Source organism: Petaurus breviceps, unplaced genomic scaffold (assembly GCF_028583685.1).
Source record: "Petaurus breviceps papuanus isolate PSGF00001 unplaced genomic scaffold, PetGlider_PUasm1.0 90625, whole genome shotgun sequence".
NCBI lineage: Eukaryota > Metazoa > Chordata > Mammalia > Diprotodontia > Petauridae > Petaurus > Petaurus breviceps.
Window position 1 is genome coordinate 5047117 of NW_027187289.1, and position 17835 is coordinate 5064951.

Sequence of the window (17835 nt, forward strand, 5' to 3'; positions counted from 1 at the left end):
TTTTTGCTTTCCAAGAGTAGCAGTTATGCTGTGTGCACATTTAACTCTTTCAGTTAAATATCTTTCTAATTTTTTTCCCTTGAAAATTCCCTCCCTCCTCCCCCTGCCCAGCACATTTACCTGCGTTCTTGACGAATATGGTGCTGCACACTGAGTATTGACCTTTCTTTTGCAGGCTGCCCCTCAAATGATCCGCTCAGCATGCGTTGTCTCGTACAAGCCCTAGGGGAGAAAGACAGAAGCAAAGTTAAATGCATAATTTTTAGGCTTCACTAGAAATAATACACAGCTGGTAATTACTCTTATCACTTTTTAGGAAACCTATCCAAATGCAAAAATATGGGAAACTGCACAGGATAGGAAAGTAAAACTGAAAGGCTAGGTTTAGTGCCCAGAACATCAGCAAAACAAAACCATGATGGCAGCCAGGTGCTGGGAGTAACAAGATGTTCCTCACAAAAACCAAAGAAAGATGGCACAGTTTGCATGATTTCCTATAATTGTAGGAAATTGTGATACTCAGTTTTAAATATTGAAAATGAGGCTTTGTAATGAAGGGTCTCTGAGAAGCAGCTATACAAATAGGTTCTTGAAATTATGAAGATTCAAGGTTTCTAGCTGTACTTGCAAGAACTTTATGAATAACAGAATCATATAAAAATGAAAAGATGGTTAAGAGAAGTCCCCAAGCCTAGAATTAAAAAGTTAGAAAAGATGAAATTGAACTTGTACACAGTCAGACAAATGATGGAAACCACTGCTTTCTAGGACCGTATGACAAGGTCTAATGGAACCATATTATGTAAACCATGGCCACACTTATGTCAATTTCAGCTAATAAAGACTTGCTGAGTTAATATAATTATAGTCTTAATGCAAATTATTTCAAGGAGAAAACTAATATTTCACCTCTATCTCCTCAAACTAATTACGGAAGAGCATCAGTAATTACTCCCGAAAAGGCAGTGTATCAACAAGAACAATGGACCAGGAGTCAGCCAAACTGAATTTGAATCCAAGCTGTGCTATGAACCATCATGGATGAGCCACTTAAACTTTTTGGTTCTTAGTTTTGTTGTCTGTAAAAAGACAAAGTTAGACTAGGAGATTTCCTCCTAATTAAAAAATCCTATATTCCATAAGATTCAATTCTTCAGATATACTTTTCACTCAACCCATTAATCTATTTATGATGTCTTAAGTTCTGACCTTATTTATGTGTGTATTTTTTATGATGTACTATATATCCAGCTTCTCTCTGATTCATGTTTTGAATTTTTTTTTTTTCGCTGTCTGCCTTAGAATATAAATTCCTAGGGGCGGCCAGGTAGTACAGCGAGTAAGAGCACCGGCTCCAGTGTTGAGAAGACCTGGAGATCGAATCCCGGGCTCAGACACTTAGCACCCACCCAGAAACACCTGGCCATGTAACCTTGAGCAAGTTACTTAACCCCAATTGCTTTGGGGCGGCCAGGTGGCTCAGCGAGTAAGAGCACAGGCTCCAGTGTTGGGACGACCTGGAGATCGAATCCCGGGCTCAGACACTCAGCACCACACCCAGAAATAACTGGCCGTGTAACCTTGAGCAAGTTACTTAACCCTGATTGCTTAAAAAAAAAAAAAAGAATATAAATTCCTAGGAGATAGAGACCACCTCAGCTTAGCTCACCAACATGAATCACTGTACCATGTACCAATAAGAATGTTCTTGATAATAATAATGATGGTGAATAAAATAATGACTGGGTCAACATACCATGTTATATAACATATTGGAATCATTATAATAAATGTACAAACTGCCATTATCATTTATTTATTACAAATAATGAGTAGGGCTTTGGGAGAAGGGTTCCATCAAAGTCAAAATTTTATTTCAGAAAATGATAATGTACCAGTGGTAATAAAAGAACAACACAACATCAGAATTAAAACTAAGTTATCAAATAATAGAAAAAACAACATTTAGCTTCAGAATTATAGCTAAGTTATCAATATCAGTTGAAAAACTGGGTTGCTACCATAGACTACATTTTTAGTCAGGACAAAGAGGATATCACAGAATCTTCAAATGAATAACTTCAGTTCTTTCAGAGTAAAGGGGTAAGAAATGTGTCGTTTTTGATGACTTGGAAGCATTCTAGTAGAATTCATTCAGTGACACCGTTCCACATGGGGTTAAACTTGGATGGTTCTTGTCAACAATTTGAGAGATTTATTTTATGGTACAGATTGACTGGCATTCATATAACTTGAGTTATAGTAATCTAAATGTTGTAAGTCGAAAGGTTAAAATTCCCTTATTTTTTTTAAATCTCTTGTCTATCTTTCAGTACTGTCTTCTAGAGAGAAATTGAAACTGACATAGGAAAAAAAGTATAAGGCTGACAGTCAGTACCTGTGGAGATATCTCCTGAGAATCAAAACTGCTAACCAACTAGGTTAGAAATTTACTACAACAACACACACACTATATGCTCTATTTCTTAGAAAGACTTCTACTTTTCTCTTTCCTTCCTTCCCTGACCTGAGTCTCCTTCCAGTTGTGATCCACAGCTAGAAGTCTCAGGGTTAGCCATACCCGGAAGACAGTATAAAGCAGAAAGGAGAGTACTTTACCTCAGTAATGGAATTCCCTTTTCATGTTTCCTGTTTATTAGTGAAACTTATTGGCTGACCTTCTGGAATCTGGACTTTGCCTGCATAGATGCATAACTGTCTAATCCTCCCTTCATTAGCCTTCTTCTCTAGATTAAACCTTCAGCCTGCCTAAAGGCATAATAATGGCTAGCCTTTCCCTACCTAGCTAGACCATTTTGGTTAGCCCTATTTCAGCTTGTGCCTCATCTATGACTAAAAATTCCAGCATGAAAGATGCCAAAGCAAAAAGAAAAGGATATTATTATATATTATTGAACTACTTTTTGGGGGGGATCAATTATTTAAAGAGGTTTTTAAAATAAATTTTTGATTATTTTTACATCACCAAAATTTGTTCCAGCATTCCTCTCCCCCTCTTTCCCCAGAAAGCCATTTCACATAACGAATATTTTTAAAGGAAAAAAAAGGGAGAAATCAGCAAAACTGTTCAATCTATCAAAAAAAAATCTGAAAATATGAGCATTGTAGTGAATGACTGCGGACCTCTCACTTTTGCAAAGCAGCAGGGCAGGAATGTCTTCTTGCTTTTTTTGGTGGGGGGGAGCTATGTTTGTTTCTCCTCTCTTCTGATGTATCCTGCTGCTCTGGGCCATAATTTTTACAAGTTCAAAATTGACATTTCTTAGCTGAGAAAAAGCAATTATATTCTTCTAGCAAACTGCCACTTAGAAAATACTTCTTAATGAAGACCACGGAAACCTAACAGGCAAGCTATATCTTGAAAGCTAGAGCCAGTGGACAGAATATGACTAAATACATTTTTTTTCTAACCACGTGCTTCAAGTACAATACTTAAAATGATCATGTTTATCAATGTTTATCTAAAACAGTCCCCCCCCCCCCAGAACAAAGTGATAGTACCAATGACACAAGTTCTGTACAGACATATATAGTTAAAATAGAAGCATGTGGGAAAGCCTAATTAGGCTATACAAGGAGACACAATTGCAAAACAAATCAGCAGGTTGCTAGCATGTTGTTCATGAACTGAAAAAGAAAATCTTAGAGCAGGCGTTCTTAACCTTATCTGTGGATAGATTTAAGGAGTCTGTTAAGTTGTTTTTTAAATTAATTTGATAACTGTGCTTCAAAATAATTATTTTATAATTCTATGTATTTTATCTTCAGCATTTAAAAAATATTATTTTAAGAAGAGTCTATAGACTTCAGCAGACTATCAGAGGGGATGAGTCTATTACACAAAATGATTTAAAAACCTTGCCTTAGAAGAAATGAATATGTGATTACTAGGGAATAAGGGAAGAGGGTCATAGGTGTTGCATAGTCATTTGGCCAAAGTGACATTGCGATATACTACAGTAAAAATAGCCATGTTAGAAATTCTCTAAAATGCACTGAACATGGAGTCAAAAACCTAGGTTTCAGGGTTGTTACTGCTTTCTCTGACTCTCTGATCTTAACCTCTCTGCGCTTCCTTTTTTTTTTTTTTTACTTAGGAATCAGAGATAATGCTACTTTATAAGATGAAATGAGAGAAAACATGTGAAAATGCTTTGTAAACCATAAAGCATCTCAATACATATATGTATATATATACATGTAAATACATGGTATTATTATTATGTGTCTTGCTGAGTTCTTTGAAAACATTTGACTAGATTGGAAAATATTTGAGCAGTATTCTGGTAAAAAAAATTTTTGACTTTAATTTGCTATACTGTAATCATTTTCAGGTTGGGGGGGCGGGGATCTACCCTGATCTACATGATGAGATTTGTTGATAAGGCAAAGTGCACTAATTTGTCAAAGGGTGGAAGGCAGGAATATTTAAGAAACATGAAGTAGTAGGGGGAGGAGGTAGGTAGCTTACAGCACCTATCTCTCTCTATATTGATGTAGCTCTATCTATACCACATATAGATAACAGCTATATCTATAGCACATCACCCATTATTAGAAAGTCCTGAGTGATTATCAGAGGTTTTTCATTCCCTGACCAGCATCATGTAATCTGCTGGTTTTAGGCATAATGAACAGGCGTGACAGGTCACTCGTTAGTGATGTTGGAGAGATAATTCTCATTAGGAAATGAGCTGGATTAAATGATCTCTGAGGTCTCTTCCAACTGCCTCTCCATTAGATTGTGAGATCATCAAGGGCGAGGACTATCTTTTGTTTCTTTTTGTATCTCCAGTTCTTAGCACAGTGCCTGGCACATAGTAGGTGCTTGATAAATGTTTACTGATTATGTGAAATCCTGTATTTGAATTTTTGTTGCTTTTTCTTGTAAAAAAAAAAATCATGAAGCATTTTGCTTGGCTCAGGAGAAAATTCTTCCTGATACAGTATATGCAATTCTTCTGGTCTTTCTTCTTAGAGTAGCACTGTACCATACTAGGAACACTGAGGCATTTTCTTTTTATCAGCAGGGGTGAACACTCTACCCTTCTTCCCCCAAATACATAACAAGACAAGGACCCCCTGATGATGATTCAAATGTAGGGATATTTTTTACCAAACACATATTCCCACTTGAAAAAATATTATCCCTGGTACCTTGCCAAGTTCACTGAACGACTGGGTTAGGAAAACATGAAAGATTGATTCTTTTTATTTCTGTATTACCTTCATGCAATGGAATTTTCATGACCTCTTTCATGAAAGTCACGTATAAATAAATCTATATGTGATTTTTTTGAAAGGAAGGGGAAGGGATAGATATGTTTTAAGGAGTAATTTTCTGTATTTTATTTGATAGTTCAACATCAAAAAAAATTAGAAATTGGATCAAGAATAATGGTTATGAAGGAACTTCATTCTTCTTTAAACAGCACTTATTGTTTATAGAAACAGGAGAAGAGATCTTAGTTTCTGTGTTCTCTATCTTCATGTCTTCTTTATTAACATTTTAGAATAAGAAATAAGGAAAGCCTGTGATCTGTAACAAAAGAGAGAGGCTTGTGATTCCATGTTCCCCCTCAGTATTATTTTTACCCTTTAAGTCAGCATTCATTTCAGAAAAATGTATGATTGATTACATTATACTATATCATATCAAACACCATTAACCTTCTAAGGGAACTACAGTTCAGCTTTGAAGAGCAATAAAATTTGAGAGATTCTGGTCAAATCATGACCCCCAAAATGCAGTAAATATTAAGTGCTATCAGATGCTGGTTAATATAATGTAATTACCTTGAGGGACAAGAAAAATCTATTTCAGCACCAATTATACAAAGATACATCTGGAGAACTATGTAAGAACACATAATGAGAGTTTCCTGGGAAATGGGTCTTACCTGTTCCATTAGAGTGTCAGTGTAATCATCCAAAGGAGAGACAATATCAGGCTCTGCCATCTAGTTATGGCCTCTTGCTGAGATTAGGCAAAACCTTGCATTTTGTCTATGTCAATATCATGAGGATGAGTTACTCATTCCTAAGCATATGCCTCTGGCTCTTAAATGACTAGAAAATATTGACATTTTACTCTGATGTAATTTTCCACATAAATGTTTTTCTACCTTACCCAAAACAGATTGCCAACACATTTAGTTTATGATCATTTTTTTAAAAAGCTCTTGAAGTGTATCATGAAGAAACACACATGTGCACGCACACACACACACGGGTATGATCTTAAATAATTCCAATAAGCCCACAAAGTGCACAATTCATGAAAATCCTGTCTTTTACACACCTGAAAAAAGGTAGAAAAGATCTTGCTAGTTTTCAAGCAACTGAGTAGGATTCAAATCTAAGTCTTAATAATGGCCCAACCTGAGCCAAGGATAGTTGATGCACTGCACCACAATGTGAATAAAGGCTGAATTAGTGGAAGATGAGGATTTAAAAAAAAAATCTCACCAGCTATATGTTAATATTTTCTGCCAAAATAGGTCAGTTATTTAAGCTCATTGACACAAACAGAAAAGCTTACCCAATAATAGATTTTTAATTTATATTATAAGATCACAAAACAAAACAAAACACACACACACATATATACATATAAATTTCCCCCAAATATTTTCCCTTAGGATAAAATGTGATAGATACTTGAAATTATTCAAATAAATAATAAATCTTTCTTATTCTTCAAGAGACCTATAAAACATGTATCATCTCAATAGGTAGTAAGATTTCATATGTAGCATTACATATTAAATAGATTGCATAGAAGGTATTTTGGAAGACAATGAATTAGTAGCTCTGAGAATCAGGAAAGGCTTAATATAGAAAGTGATCCTTGAGCTGAGGCTCAGAGAGGTTAAGATAGTATTATCTTAATAGTATTACATAATAAATTTAAGATTTAATATGTTAGAGAAGGAAATGGCAAACCACTCCAGTGTCCTTGCCAAGAAAACCTCATGGATAGTATGATACATGGGGTGATGAAGGGTAGGACACAACTGAAAGGCTGAACAAAAACAATTTGATATCTTCAATAGTTTCCTTTGGCCACATTTGGATATTTCCGATTTTCCATCTACATATCGATATCTATAATATATGTATAAATACATTTGCACGATTTACCCTTACCTCCTTTCTGATGTCCTGAAAAAGCTCAATTCTCATTAGTTTACTCATCTCTTGATCTTCCAATTGTTTCTCAATTTATCTTTATTGATAACAAATGGAATGGATACCTCAGGAAGTGAGGATACCTATGAAGTCTCAAAAAATTGCAAGACAAAAATCCACTGCATTAATGTGCAGCACTATCTCTCCTTTCTTGGGGCAGTGGCAATGCTATCTGGGGTGGTATTGGAAGAAGAAACCTATGGCTTTGTCAGAGTGTGGTCCTCACGAAAGGGGTGCTATGTTTTAAAAAAAGATCGACGCTATCATTGGTAGAGTCCTTTGAGGGGGGAGTGAGGTTAATCCCCTTATACTCAGTATTTGAGTCGATTTATTGTCCTGCTTTGGTGCCAGCCCTCCCTCCAGCAAGCTCTTGTGCTGCTGTGGGTGGGTGCTACTGAGGTTCCACTGGAAGGACCATAGAACGCCATGTCATACCTGGCACATCCGGCAGCACTGGAGGTGCGTTTTGCCCGACGTACCTGGCACGTTAAGCAGCACTGAAGTGGTTTGACCTCTTCCAAAGATGCTGAATTGTAACTGGTTAAGAGAAGAAAGGATAATTTTTAAAAGGAAATTTGCCAAATGTGAAAAGCCAAATTGCTGGAGATGTCTTTAAAAATATTTTTTTTTTTTCTGAAGCCCACTTGAATTTGTAATTAACTAGTCCATCTTGTGCTAGTTGGCACATTTGGGGCTTTTGGTCCAGACTATGGAGGGGAGGAGGACTGTTGAAGACTTGGTTCCTGTCTCCCATTGTTGATTTACATTTCAGTGGGTAGAAATCATATTAATTGGCAACTTAGAGGAAGTAGTTTGGTTCTACTCTCTCAGAAATTATTCTCAACTATTATGATCATGAAATACTTCTCCCTAGACTTCTCTATAGGCTACTCAGACTCTGGAGATGCAGGCTTGCCTATTGTTACCTTCTAAGTGCTCTTAGGTGAATTAGAAGCCTTTTTAGATGTGATGAGCACTTTACCAGTCACTTCATCTCTAGGGGACCTGTTTTCCTCACCAATGAATCAATAGGATCTATTGAAAACTCACTTGTGTTTGGTATTGTACAAGTAATGTGTGTGTGTGTGTGTGTGTTGGGGAGTGGACAGGGAAGGATGAGGGACTTTGGGTGAAGAAGAATAAAATTCAAAGAGAAGGTTGGGGTCAAAGTTTTTATGGAATAAAGATTATCTAGTTGGGGATAGAATGCAAACATATGAAACAATGGAAGATTTCTTTTGTGAAGCAATTGGCATCAAATGGCCATTGTATGGACTGAGCAACACATTAAATACTGTAAAAGTGGAGTAGGCAGAAGACTGAATAGGATTAGGCTGGATGAATTATAGAAAACTTACTTCAGTAGAGAGTTTGGGTGTGGGTTCTGGAAGAGGGCAGAGAAATGAGTTGGCAGAGAACATGGGAAGGGCATGCCAGTTAGAGAAAAAAAAACACGTATAAAAGTATAGAGGCAGAAACAAGCAACTGTGGTGGGACAGTGGCTACATATTATCTTGAGTATGGCAGTAGGGTCCACATTTGAGAGCAATGAGAAAATGAGGTGAATGAGATGAGAAGGGCTGCTTCATTTAAAAATATTTTATATAATCAATAGCATCTTTTAAAGCTTCATATATAATGGCATGCCTTCATATAATGGCATGCCTTGCACAAAACAGACAATCTATTCAACTTTTAAAGGTGGTTTCATGGGGAAGAGACTAACAACCCTTTCCCCATTTTATCTCCACATCCAATGACTGTTTAGCCCTCATCTGGATAAATGGCTGAGACAAAGCAAAATTCAAAAGAAATAGGCCTTCCCACATCAGAAGAACTTTAGGACAACTCCCTGCCTTGTGTACAGGAAAACCTGGGTTCAGATCCCACCTCTGACACTTGCTGACTGTTTTACCCTGGGCATAGCATTTAACCTCTCAGCCTCAGATTCCTCATCTGTAAAATGGGGATAAAAATAGCACCTGCTTTAGAGGTTTGCTGTGAGGATCCAATGTAAAATGCTTTACAAATATAAAAGTACTATATTGTTTAATCATTATTTATTAATATTATAATGTCCTGCCCCTAGCCCCAAAGGAAACACATGGACAAACTGGTTATTGCAGACATCTCTAGCATTGTCTCTATCCTTCTATTCCCTAAACCTTACTTATAATTAGGGATTCTTGTCTGAAAAACATTCTGTTTGGAGGTTGATCACACCTTATTTAGTTTGAGCAACCTACTTGGATCTGGTAGTCACTCAGACTTATACTTCCTTTCCTCATTTCTCTTCCCCAACTATCTGATCCTTAAACCTTGTGATTCCTGTGATGCATTTTGATCTGAAACCAAAAAACCAATCAACAAACATTTATGAAATTTTTACAGTGTACTGTGCTAAGGGTTGGGAGATATAAAGAGGAAAAACAAATAAATATTCCCTCTTCTCAAGAGGTTTATATTTTAAATGTGGAGGCAACAGGTAAAATATATAGATTGAATATAAGGTAGTTTTGGGAGGCAGTGAACTAGAAGCTATGGGAATAGGGAAAGGTGTTATATAGAAAGTAATCCTTTAAATGTAACATCTTTATATAGAAAGCAAACCAGAGATTCTAAAAGATGGAAATGGGAAGAGGGTACATTCTAAGTAGGGGGGAGAGTGTTTTGTGTATTTGGAAGCAGGCACCAAAATTATTCTCTGTGTGAGTATTCTTTAAATTTACATCATAGGTATTTGGGTAAAGAACCTAATCTCCAACCTTATAGAACTTTAAAAAAACAAATATTTTGGTTTAAATTCAAAAGGCCAATAGAGATTTGTTTTCCTCAATGTATCATCAGGGCAGTTAAGTTTAGATGAATGATTTCTTAGGAGAAAATCACTTTTAACCTCTATCTTCAATGATTCCCTTCATAGCTATAATCTATTCACTCTCTTACATGATATAAGCCATGACCTTTCATGTAAAGCTTGACCTTTGAGACATGCTATTGCATGTAGTCCTCAAGTGAATTCAAGATTTTGACCTTTTCCCCAAACATTAGTCACTTTAAGAGCTGAAGGAGATTTCTAGGTATGGCTACTTAGCAGAAAAAAGGGGGGGCAGACAAAGCTTCCTAGGTTTGGTCCAATGGAGCTGGTAATCTATTTTCAAATTTTTGTTTTCTTTCCCAAGAATACTGACTTGTACAGATGTAAAGGATATTTTCTTTGTTGCCAATTGGGACTATATGATATTAATATTAGCCTATATTAAGGGTAAATTGATAATCCTTGGTGAAGAAGATGATGACAGAGTATATGACTTCCCCTACAATGATTAGACAAAAGATAAAAAGAAAGCTTGTGTGACAGTAATCTTACATTAAGTGGTATTAATATATTCCTAATTAGGAAGGAATGCTTTAAAAATCTATCAGGGGTGGGGAACATGTGGCCTCAAGGCCACATGTGACGTTCTAGGTCAGTGGGTGCAGCCTTTTGACTGAGTCCAAGTTTTATAGAACAAATCCTTTTATTAAGCAGATTTGTTCTGTGAAGTTTGGATTCAGTCAAAGGGCTGCATTTGGGCCACATGCAGAGGGCCACATGTGACCTTGAGGCTGCAGGTTCCCCACCCCTGACTAGGTATTGAGAAAACATATCAGAATCATCTTTTCTATAAAAGTCTTAAGAAAAAAAAGAATAGCTTCAGTGGTCTAGGAGAGTTTAAGTGGTCATGTTTAACTGGAAGAAAGAGGCAAGAAGACTTTAGGAGCCACTCTACTGGGGCTCCTACCCACAAACCTATAAATGCTTAGTTGGGGAAGAAGCCTAGTATTACATTTTAAATTTTCTTTTATTTTTTTTTCTTATTTAATGTTTTATTTTTCCCAACTACAAGTAAAAACAATTTTAATATTTTTTCAAACTTAGAGTTCCAAATTCTCACCCTTTAGGCTCTTTTTTGATCATGAATTTCAGGTAGTCCAATAATTCATAAATGTTCTCTCTTGGTTCTATTTTCCAGATCAGTTGTTTTTCCAATGAAATATTTCACATTTTCTTCTATTTTTCATTCTTTTGATTTTGATTGTTTCTTGATGACTCATAAAACTTTAGCTTCTACTTACCCAATTCTAACTTTTAAGGAATTATTTTCTTCAATGAGCTTTTGTGCCTCCTTTCCATTTGGCCAACTTTACTTTTTAAGGCATTCTTCTCTTCATTAGATTTTTGTGCCTCTTTTACCAGTTAGCCTATTCTGTTTTATAAGGTGTTATTTTCTTCAGTATTTGTTTCTGCCTCCTTTACCAATCTGTTGGCTCTTTTGTCATGATTTTCTTGCATGACTCTCATTTTTCTTCCCAATTTTTCCTCTACCTGTCTTACTTGATTTCTGGAATGCTTTTTGCACTTTTTCCTGACCTGAGACTAATTATATTTTTCTTGGAGGCTTTGGATATAGGAGTTTTGACTTTGTTGCCTTCTTTTGAGTCTGTGTTTTGATCTTCCTTGTCACCATAGTAACTATATGGTCAGAATTTTTTCCTGTTTGCTCAGTTTCCAGCCTATATCTTGACTTTTAATTCTATGCTAAAGCAAGGCTTTATTTCCCAAGTGGAGGGGCACTATCCCAAACTTCAGGTTTTTTTATGTAACTGTTTTCAGAGTAATTCTGGGGATCTGTAAGTTTTTGGCTTTTCCAAGGTAGTATGGTCTAGGAGAGGTGTATTTATTACTCTCCTGTACTGTGTACTGGTTTGTGAGTACTCTTTTCAGAGGCTATAAGCTCTACTTTGCTAGTGTTCTTCCTCATCCTGGGATTAAGAACCAGGATTCATCCTGGATCCATGCATAGGCAATGCAACAGAGTCCTGCCCCTGGGGCCAGCAAAGAGACCCCTATAAATTTCTTTCTGACCTGTTGTCCAATCCCCTTACCATCTGTGGGCTGAGGGGTCTAGAAGCCACCACTGCTGCCACTGATTGGGCTGTCCCAAGGTCTGCTCCAGGTTTGCTGGGGCCTAGTCTGCACTGGTGAGACTTACACTGGACTCCACTCCTCTCTCACCCTGTCGCAACAGACCTTTTCTGTCAACCTTCTGTATTGTTTTGGCTGGAAAATTGTTTCACTCCATCTCTTTGTGTGTTCTGCTGCTCTAGAATTTGTTTAGAGTTATTATTTAAAGGTATTTGGAGGGGTTTGGAGAAGAATTCAGAAGAGTCCCTGCCTTTATCTCCCATTTTAGCTCTGCCTCCTCCATTTTTAATTTTCAAGGTGCTTATCCTGTTAGGGATGTGAACCATGTCACTTTCTTCCCTTCTTTTACATAAAAATAAGTTTTGTTTAGAATGACTTTTTAAACTTTAGACACAGAAAAACACTTGGTCATTATCACATCCAACCAACTATGCCATTGGTTTTGATTGTAATACTAACACTGACACAGTTTTGCCAAATTATATTGTTAGGGCCATTTATTTTTTCACTTACCCTGCAAGGGTATGATGACTCTAAATTCTATGGAGTGATAGAAGTAGCCATGGATTGCAAGAAAAGATGGTGATGGAATTGAGGTGGGCTGGGAAGGGAGAGAAGTGTGGGATTGGGAGTTCAAGGAAACAGAAAGAGGGAACACAGGGCTCCAAATCACGGTGCTTAGCATAAAGCAACAGTTCATTGTCATTAGTGAATTATAAGGAGAGGCTGAGGTGGTCACAGTTGTGTAAGAAAGAAGGGACATTGACACTCTGCAGTGAAGATGTTGAGAGCAAAAGGTCTTTAAATAATTGTTGAAAGGAGAGTGAGAAGTAAATTTCAGAGAAATAAGTTACCCTTAAATTGTTCTCTCTCTCTCCTTACATATATTTACCTATGTATATACATCTACAATGTGTATATATGTATATATATACACATACATAAACACACACATAGATATAGATACATAAGTATATAAATACAGACATTGCTATCTGTTCATATATGTATATTTGCTATGTATATCATAGATATATCTTTCCATATGATATATCTGTATCATAACTATGAATTTCTATACGTATATTTTGGGGGTATTTTGGAAAGTCAAGAACAGTGTAGTTGAATTCCTGTTATATTGTTTGTGACTGTTGACCCTGTTCTATTGTTATTCCAATCACGGACAGAAGACAACTGAGCAAGAAGGCAACAGCTGACTTCAGCAATCCTAACAAGTATTTTCTACGTCAATGTTGCCAGCAGACAAAAGTAGTTAGATATAGGAGCTCTGGGCTGAAGTTACTAAACTTGTTCTTATACTATGGATGTGGGGTTGGTTGTGTTGACAGTAAGAAAATAGAGCCAGATGTGGCACAGCAGACCAACTTCCAATTGTATAATGTTCTTATCTGGTGTTTCCTTTGTATCTGTATTTTTCTTTCCCTTCATGGTAATTATTCCTAGAGAAATCTTGGTTCTTGGAGAAGCCCAGTACCAAACATATAGCAGGTGCTTAATAAATACTTCTTGACTTTCCTTAACTTGCACCAATAATTGTGCACCAGCTGTGATGCAAGCTAATTAGATATTGGGCATATACAAGGAAGATTTGGTTATCAGTGACAAGATGGGTTCATTGGTCCTTCCATTCTCTATGGTGTTTATTTCCATAAAATAGGCTGGGGATTCTGTGACCCCTACAATTGTCAAAAGTTATTTCCCTAGCAAAATTGCATACATAATATAAACCATAAAACACAGATGTAGGTTGCTAGTTCTGAACTAATTGCCTGAGGAGTTGTTTTGGCATTGGTTACCTTCCCAGTGTTTTTCTCTGCAATCCAATCTAATCCAATTCTCTAAATATTTATTAAATGCAACATGTGGTAAGTCATGATTCAATTAATATTTGTCATGTGTATATACAAGACGCTGTTCAAGGCCATTAAGGATGCAAACAGAAAATGAAAAAACGGTTCCTGCCTACAATACACACCTACATTATTAGTGGTACTATCAAGAGCTAACGTGAAATTTGGGGAATTAGAATTTCAGGTTGTTTTTTTTTATCTTGGGAAACTAATGTTTTATTATTCTTTGGGGAGAATAACCTGGTTGTTGTCTTTTTAGTAATTACTATAAAGTATAATGATTTGTTATACACATTGTTGGTGGTGATGGATTTCATTGCTATTAGAGAATAGCCAGTGATGAAATTCCTTCTAATCCTATAGATTAATTGTTCTGTAACTTACAGTCTCAGAGAGTTGTTTGAGGGAACAGATAAGTTAAATGATTTGCCCAGGATGACATAGTCAGCTTTTGCCACTGGTGGGTCTTAACCACCCCTTTTTCAGATTCTACAGCTAACTTTCTATCTACTACACCCCAATGCCTCTTATAATTATATTAACACCATAAAATGTAAAAAAAAATTAGCTGACCTGAGCTAAAGTTTTAAAATTCCTGTCCTGATATAAAATTCCTATTCCTTAGACTTTTAGACTTAATATAAATGTTGGAGAGAAACATTTTAATTTGGACAAAACCAAATGAGATCAATCACAGAATTAACTTTCAAACTGAAAATATATCATTATGAATATTAGAAAAATTACTAAGCAACACAGAGGATGTCCTAGCTAGATGGAGGTACTTTCAGGCAAAACATACAAAGCAGTGTGGAATTTGTCAAGACATTTATATTTCTTAATTATTTTGCATCAATATATTAGTGTATACATTTCTTCACAGGAGAAATAATGCTTTATTACCCCCATGCTTGGCACCCTGTGATAGATGAGATGATGACACTATAGCAAAATGAGGGGGCTGGTGATGGGTTTGAAAGCACACTGTTACAAGTTCTTGATTTCCTGTGATATATTGAAAAGGTCACTGCATCCTGAAGAACACTTTCTTTAGAGGAGCTGAACAACACTCTTTAAATCAGAATACCAGGGAATTTAATCGTGCCCTTGGATTTATAATTTAGACAGTAAAACACCATCTCTCTCACAATACACTTCAGACAAATCTTCAAAAACAAGACAGATGATTGTGCCAAGTGAAAACCCACACTTAAATACAAGACACATGATCTTCTCAAACTCTGTAAAAATGCCACAGATGCTTTCTTATTAAAAAATGAAAGATTTACTTTATCTAGTAGTGGTTTGGTATTGATAGTAATAAGACTTAACTTGAAAAGACAAATTGGTAGAATGCACAGATGCTTAGGTGGAGAAATGACAGAATTCACTGTTATTTACAAATTCCATACTGAGGGGCATTGCATGTCTAACCAGTTTTCTCCTTCAAAGGGCTGAATTTCCTGTCTGTGCAATTTATAAGGCAGGCCCCTTCCATTACAAAGAATGTTACGAGTTCCACTTCAAATAATGACATGCATTTGGGAATTTGGACCCTCAAAGTGGGTAGAACTATCTGCCTTTTACAGGACTTGGAAGATTACTATTGCCTATAATAGATAAAAGCTGATGGCTTACATTGAAAATAGAACATTTAATAGACATAAAAGTACATACAGCATTTTACCTAACATTAAAAAGCCATTCTTGCTTTCCACTCTCCTTGGATGATTTGTTACCTTTATGGACTCAAGAACATTATATAATGTACTAATTAATTTTGTTGATTGTAGTAGAAAGACCAGCTTTCCTTCCCCCACATGGCTCAGGAATTTCACTAGAATTAATGAAAAGAAAACTTGGGAAATACTAGAACCTCAGATAAAGGTGAAAGGGATGTTGGAAACTAGACTTGGACTTTAGAGTCAGGTTTTTTTGGTAGCCTAGATCTGATGACAGATTTTGGTAACAGTCTGGGGAAGCCTATGAGCCCCTTCTCAGAAGAATGTTTTAAAATACTTGATTAACACTAAAATACTTGACATGAAACATATAGGATTAAAGAATAAATAAATTATGATGAAATGTAGTTATCAAACTACTAAAAAAATCCAGTTAGTGGTGGTTAGGTGGCGCAATGAATACAGCACTGGCCCTGGAGTCAGGAGGACCTGGGTTCAAATCCAGCCTCAGACACTTAACACTTACTAGCCATGTGACCTTGGGCAAGTCACTTAGCCCCAACTGCCCTCACCTCCCCCCTCCAAAAAGCAAAAAACAAGACCAAAACTAAAGTCATAGATCCCAAGTTCAGAACACCTGCTCTAATCCAGTTCCATCATTTTACAGATAATGAAACTGAAGACTGGAAAATCAAAATAAATATCTCACTGAAGGTCATACACTTTGCCCCACCTCCCCAGGTAATTTAATTTACATTATTAAAATGTGTTGCGTTCATTCTTTTACAAAGTTTGGAGCTCAAATGGTTTACTAGGTACATTCACCTATTAGGGAAAAATGGAAGTGGTCTCTATTCATGCACATCACCCTAAGATCCACCAAATATCCAATGCAAAGGGTCATTAGTACTCTAACCCAACTCTTTATGGCTACTTTTTTCTTTTATATAGATCTGTGACTTGATTATTGTAATAAACTGCTGGTGCAGATACTCTCTATATCAATTGGTATAGATCGGCAAATCCCCTGGATAGGAACTTTAAGTCTTACAGTTTCCTGGTATGTGACTTGTCCATAGTCACACAGCTAACATGAGTCAAAGACAGGACTTGGATTCAGGTTTTCCTGACTCCAAAGCCAGAATGCCATTGGCCGTGCCACTCCTCTACCCGCCTACCTGAATCATAAAATTGATAGAGTGATGCGGCTTACTGCCAGTCTTGTCTGGCAAACACCTACCCTCTCGAAACTCCTTCCCATGCAACTCTTCCACCTGCGATGCCTCCTGAGAATGTCTCCCACCTCTTGACAGAAAGGGGATGTAATTAATATGCAAGATGAGACATATTTTGGGACATGTTCCCAAAATGCTTAATTATTAATATTTGCTACAAGTTTGTGTTTTTTGGTTTTGTTTTCCCATGGGAAAGAGGTAAGAGGGTTTGGTTTGTTTTCTGATGGGGAGGAAAGGTAAGAAGGAGGTAAAATAAATGTTTGTTAATTAAAAAACTTAAAAAATGTAAATAGAAAATAGCTTTGTAGTGCCTTGGTCCCCCAAATATCAATCTCTTGTTATTCTATCAATATGGTACCATTGCTTTGTGGCCTAAAACCTTTCCATCTTTGAATCACATTTAAAAATGAGATACTCTTAGGAAGGGTAACAATTTGATTGTTTTCTGATAATCTTATTCACCTATTAATACCTTAGCAGTTGACAGCCAAGTAAGTACAAAAATGAGACACAGAAATAGAGCTTAATGATAAAAAGCAGAAGAAATCAATAAAAAATTATTAATCGCTTAGTATGCACATAGTGTTCTGACAAGTACTGGAGATACAAAGATATGCCTAAGTATAATTCAGGGCAAAATGTGCTAAGTGTAAAGGAGAGATCTTGACAAAGCAATTTGAGAAATTTGAATGTGATTGTTTTTCCAGCTTGAGGGAGATCAGGGAAGACTTTAGGTATAGGCAGACTAGCTAAACGTTAAGTTTGCACAGAATATAGAGTGTGGGAAAGAGAGGAATGTGAAATAAGGTTTGTCTGGTAGCTTGGAATCAGATTATGGAGGGCTTTGAATGTCAGGCTAAACAGTT

The 17835-nt window shown here is 36.4% G+C and overlaps 1 protein-coding gene across 1 annotated transcript in view; it reads right to left on the bottom strand.

Moving 5' to 3' along the window:
• The window catches only part of NALCN (sodium leak channel, non-selective), a 558956-nt gene that overhangs the window by 69335 nt on the left and 471786 nt on the right, over positions 1–17835 (bottom strand). Inside the window, exon 19 of the mRNA XM_069064204.1 lies at positions 121–222. Within this exon, the coding sequence (XP_068920305.1) occupies positions 121–222 (102 nt within the window). The remainder of the gene's footprint in view (positions 1–120; positions 223–17835) is intronic.